Source organism: Rhopalosiphum padi, chromosome 2, assembly GCF_020882245.1.
Source record: "Rhopalosiphum padi isolate XX-2018 chromosome 2, ASM2088224v1, whole genome shotgun sequence".
NCBI classification, from domain to species: domain Eukaryota; kingdom Metazoa; phylum Arthropoda; class Insecta; order Hemiptera; family Aphididae; genus Rhopalosiphum; species Rhopalosiphum padi.
Window position 1 is genome coordinate 80429153 of NC_083598.1, and position 6251 is coordinate 80435403.

At 40.6% G+C, this 6251-nt stretch overlaps 1 protein-coding gene across 1 annotated transcript; it reads left to right on the plus strand.

Annotated features, from left to right (window-relative positions):
* Positions 1-1048: 1048 nt before the first annotated feature.
* On the plus strand, positions 1049-4085 carry LOC132922708 (forkhead box protein D1). Its single transcript, XM_060986360.1, is given in 8 exon segments — positions 1049-1608; positions 1610-1783; positions 1786-2030; positions 2032-2221; positions 2223-2279; positions 2281-2364; positions 2366-2576; positions 2579-4085. Coding segments are annotated over 8 exon segments (1371 nt in total). The 5' UTR covers positions 1049-1362; the 3' UTR covers positions 2743-4085.
* The last annotated feature ends 2166 nt before the right edge of the window (positions 4086-6251 follow it).

The window sequence follows — 6251 nt, forward strand, 5'->3', positions numbered from 1 at the left end:
GAAATAGGTGTAGGTACTAGGCGGTATATATAATATTATAAATTGCGGGCAGAGCGTTGAAAAAGCGACGGTTTCCGAAACGATGACCGACATAATAATTATCGTATTCCTATATAATATGAGCGATATCCACCGCACATAATAAATAATAAAATTCGTAAATCCTAAGTATATGCTTATCTAATTTATAAGCCTACACGAAGGTTTATCTCGTTATAATATAATATAAATATATATATATATAATGTACCTAACTTTATTCGAATAATAAATTCGTACATCACACACTCGCGTATATTGCAATTTAGTGGAGATTTTCGTTCACGATATATATCGAACAATCTCAAAGAGAAACTACATAAACGAGAATTTGTTTTTTTTACCATACAAGTAGGTACACAGACACACACACTGCCGATATATATATATATAACTGTTATATTATATACATTCTAAATCTGTCTCCCTCACGATCGTTCGCGCGCGCCCCTTTCTATGTGTATATAAATAATAATATATCGCCGTCGCATCCCTCTCCGCCGGTCTCTTTCTCTCTCTCTCTCTATTCGCGCGTATACCTCTGCCGTTCGGCCGAAACGCGTAGGTATATAATATAATAATATACATATATATGCAAGTATATAGGTACATATAATATAATACGCGACCGGCGGGACCGAAGAGCAGAGACCGCCGTGGCAACCGTAACTCGCTGCGGCGGCGGCGGCGGCGGAGTGCACGCAACGGGGCGGCGCCCGGACCGACCAATCGGAACGCTGACCGGCCGTCACGCCCAGAAACTATCGGTCGCGTCGCTGAATGTTTTACCCGTGTTTTCACCCCTCGACACGCACGGCCACGGTAACGGAGAATTGTGTGTGCGTGCGAGGGGCGCGGTGGGGGAGAGAGAAATACGGAGAAACTACGCGGAGAGAATAAACCGCGCGCACGAAACACACCGCTGCGGAGAGACAGACAGAGAGAGAGAGAGAGTTTGAGAGAGTGACGGTGACGGTGACGGTAACGGATTGGTGACGAAAAGGAGCGCAGAAATCGAAACACAGAAAACGTACATCACACACACACACACACACACACACACATATACGTGCGCGGGAGAATGAAAATAAAACAAATTTGTATATATTTACGCACGTACGCTCGGCGGCGGCCGCTTCGATGTTTGTGTATTTGTTGTTGTACCGCGGCACGACCGGCCGGCGGTGGGGAGAGCGGCGGCGGCGCGTCGTAGGCGTACACCAATAATAATCGCGCGCGTATAGAGAGATATACGTGTACCGGCCGCGGACAACGCGTGTGCAGCGCTGTCGTTTTGTATTCATTCGCGACCGTACCGCCGTCATGTGCAGCAGGGCCGCCATGATCACCGCCGCGGACGATCAGCTGCAGCAGGGCTCGGAATCCGGCGTCGCCGCCGCCGCTGCCGCTGCCGCAGCCGCCGACTCGTCGCAGCAGGCCAACCTCAACCGGTACCGGTTACATCTGTACAATTACGCGCTGCAGGCCGAACGGTTGCGGTTGTCCGGTGGATGGGGCGCCGTGTGCCCGGTCTATCCGGCAGCGGCCGCGGCCATCTACCAGCCGCGGTTTTCCGGTCGCGCTGTTCCATCCCAACAGCGGCAGCGTGGGCGGCGGACTGCAGGCGGCCGACGAGCCGAAGCCGCAGCACAGCTACATCGGACTGATCGCCATGGCCATACTCGGATCGACCGACGGCAAGCTCGTGCTGTCCGACATCTACCAGTACAATATTGGACAACTACCCCGTACTTCCGGACCCGGGGCCCGGGATGGCGCAACTCGATCCGGCACAACCTGTCGCTCAACGACTGTTTCGTCAAGGCCGGCCGGTCGGCCAACGGCAAGGGCCACTATTGGGCCATACACCCGGCCAACGTGGACGACTTCAAGAAGGGCGACTTCAGGCGCCGGAAGGCGCAGCGCAAGGTCCGCCGGCACATGGGCCTGGCCGTGGACGACGACGGCAACGATTCGCCCAGTCCGCCTCCACCCGCCGCCGCCACCGCCGCCGTCGATGCAGCAGCAGCACCACCACATGCACCATCACGTGCAACACCACCACCAGCAGTCGCAACATTTGCACCACCAGCACCAGCAGCAGAGGTCACCGCCGGCGTTGTGGCAGTCCGCGGCCGGTCACCCGCATCACCCGTTCTACTTCCAACCCGTCGTCCCGCAACCGGCCCACGACCGTCTTGCAGCAACAACAGCAACAGTTGCAGCAACAGTCCGCGGCAGCTCTTGGTGCCGGCCAGGGCGCAGAAACGGCAGTTCGACGTCGCGTCCCTGCTGGCGCCGGATCCGCCGAAACGCATGTTGCAAACAGTTGCACCGGGACGATCCGATGGCCGCGTTGACCGCTACCGCGGGTAACAACAATGCGGCCACCGCGAGTAGCGACGACGACGACGAGACGATGACATGCGGCGGCCGGAACGGCGGTGGCGGCGGCGGTAGTGGCGTCTGGGAACCGGCGGGCTTGTTGCAGCGGTACTACGAGCAGCAGCTGCAGGCCGCGCACCGGTTGCACGCGTTCGCCAGTCGTTGGGCCTGCAGAGGATGATCGGAGGCGGCCCGTGGCCCGCCGTCATCGTGCAAGACCGCAACCAGACGCCCACGCCGCCCTCGCTGCAGCCGTACACCGAGGCCACTACCCCGACGCCCGACGACACCGTCTGCAAAACCGAACTAGTCGACTGAGGTAAACGCGACCGTTTTCCGTTTTTTTATTATATAACATAAATGATATCGTATTTTAATGTATACAACTACCTTCGTTTCGTTGTGGACTCACCCGCGTCAACGTTGTCGAGTGCGATACGACGATATATCAACAAAAAAAAAGAAAATCATATTACAGACTTATAGTGTATACCTGTATCCGGCTATATATATATATATATACCTTATATAATATATATATAGTCGTGAGCAACAGTATTTTTTTGTTTAGGTCCTCGCGAAATCTCGTTTTTGGTTAGTCGTCTTTGAAAATGTATAATATATATAATATAAAAGATTACCGTAATCATTTCCTATTTCCCGTCAAATGTAGATGATTCGAAATTTCTTTCGATGTTTGACTGCCGTGCACGACAATTTATACATATATAGTATAAGTACCTACTTATGTATATGAAAAGTATAGGCCCGTTACGCTTAACATTTTTCCCATGAGTCATTATCGTTCACCCCGTAAAATGTTTACTAAATTATATAATTTGTTCACAGTGTTCGTTCTACTCGATCGTTTTTCTCCCAGTTTAATATATAATAAGTATATTATGTATATTTATATAGATAGCGTATATATAGATACGACAAAATATAATTTAATATTGTTATTTTTCGCCGAGGTTTATTGTATGTATAGTAGTCCGTTTGGGTAAGTAAGATCATTATTACCTGCAATACATGTGATTTAATTTTATTATTTTTTGACATTACTAAATTACAATATTACTATAGGAACATATATATTTTAAAGTTATGGAGTCTTTTATTATAATTATGCACATTGTACTTGTGTGATTTTATTTTATTATTCAATTGAAACCGTAGATTACTCTTTACAGAATAATACATTTATTTACTTATTCATACTTATTTGCTTAATTAGTATTTTTTTTTTTAATGGAACAAGCACTCACCCAAACGGTCTACACAAATAATCTCGGTGTGCAAAACTATAAAATTGCCCGACATTATTATATGACTATTAATATGTTTAACCCTTTTGGGAAAAGTTATTATTTATATTGTGTTAAACGATTTTTAGATTATCGATAATATAGAGAAATGTTTTTGAATTGCAATTATGTTACACATATAGTACTCGTATAAATGTTTTTTCTCGTTCTTGTAAATCATGTATAAAGTTATAATATAATATATTGTGAAAAAACGAATAAATCATCGACTTTAAAATTGATCGATGTATACGTATATATATTATTGTGTACCAATATTTCTAACGTTTAAACTTGATTATTATTAATAAAATTATTATTATTATTTTTAATAAAACAACATGAAATAAATTACTGTTAACGTTAATAAAATATATAATGTGTTTTGTATATCTATTCATTCAATATGATAAAAAAGTTCAAACATGCTAACCCACTGTATATATTAGTATTATATTAATTTTCAGTAGGTAGTCATCATTCTGTACCTACAAATATATGTGTGTGAAAGTGTGTGAAAATTCTCATGTCGCGTCATTCGTGGCGCCCGCGAGCCGTTTTAAAACTGCTATAAGTGCGATCAAAATCATATATTGTGTGTATGTGTGGATTATATTTTTACTTGGTCCGTGTAAGAAGGTGGAACGCGGTCGACAACGGTCATGAATTACATTTCCAAGTACCGACACGAAATAATAATAATGTATAATATTATTATAGAGGTACCTATCTTGCCTATACAGTAAGTATATATATATATATATATATAGAGAGAGATGTATATAATATTTTGCGCGCTGCGTAGTATATACGTTTTCACGGTTTTTGGTAACGGTCAAAAATCATTATATTATGTATATTATTGTTACATCAAGTGGATTTGCTCGACGGCTGCGCAGCGGACAATGTACTTAAATATTGTAACATTATAATATATAAACAATGATTGCCTACAATACAATTATAGGTATACAAACGATCGTGGATCTCATCTATCTATACGAGTGGTGTGTATAATTATTATAGATATTTATATCGGAATAATAATAATTACTGTTAGACACTTGTTTGATTCGAAAAATTTGCATACTTAATACATGTATAGTAAACATAGATGTAGTGCTGCAAGTCATTATATTATAGGTGCATGTACCTATATTATAGGTATAACTGTATAAGGTGTAATGCATGTATGACTTAGAAATTATTTCGGGTTTTTTTTTTTTTTACTTTGATGCAATGCACAAAATATAAATTAATTATTTATTAATTTAAATGAGTAATCATTTATCTGCTGCTAACATAGTAAGTATTAGGTATAATCAGTATAGCTATAGGTTATACCAGTTGTTGTCTTATATGCACGTGTGCTTTAACAAAATGTTATTCGCCAAAGTATATATTATATGTATAAATTATTTGTATTATAATAAGTATATGTGTTTAATATTATTGTGTATTTGTGTACGAGTCGGAAACAGCGTAGTTATATACGCAATTACTCAGGCGCGAACGCAGTGATTTTTTTTTAGTTTGAGCTCGACAAATATCGATTTTGCAATAATTAATTAATAACTAACGTACAGATATTATAGATCCAGTAAATTTTAACAGGGGGTGCTCAAAAAAAAATAATGTTACACCTTTCTAATTTTTATCTCATTTATGAGACCAAACTTTTTTTTCAAACATTAGTATTAAATATTAACTTAAAATTACATTAATTTTTTACATTTATTGTAACACATATATAATTCTTCAATAACTTCTTCTGGAGTAATTTTAATATCCCTGTTGGTGGCTTAGATGACAGGGGGTGCCCGAGCACCCATAGCCTCTCTCTGAATCTGCGCTTGTGTATAATATCTCAAGACAATCGTTAAAAATACAATTCTCGTACAATATTGTGCATATTACATAAACAATAAATATGAATATATTTGTATAAATAAATGTATAATCATTGCAAAAATCAAAATAATATGAATGTATCATATTAAGAAAAAAAAATTGAAAATTAAGAACATCCATCACATCACACAGCATTATAAAGCATGTATGACGAGAATAGACGTGGCGTGTGGCAAGTAATGTTATACATTGCGATGTGAAAGCGAAATATCATGTACATTATACCGGTACTGTATAAATGTTTCTCATTGCATATATGTTCAAGATAAATAAAAAAATGTCTTTCTCGAAATGTATAGATAATATTTATATTTGGATGGCGCGTACATAATGTGTGTTGCGCAACTTGAGTGCTATAATAAATACAGAATGCAAAATATCCTTTACACAATATTATATATTCATACATAATAGGTGATATGTACATATTTATTTATTATATACTATCTAGAGTATTTGTAGTGTTAGGTTTTGAACATATATAGCTATTAGATGGATAACATCTAATACCGACACAATATACTATTATTATTTAATATGAAATGCATGCATGGGTATAACATCCGCGTAACACCCGCTCTATACATAATAATACTGTTACATACCCGG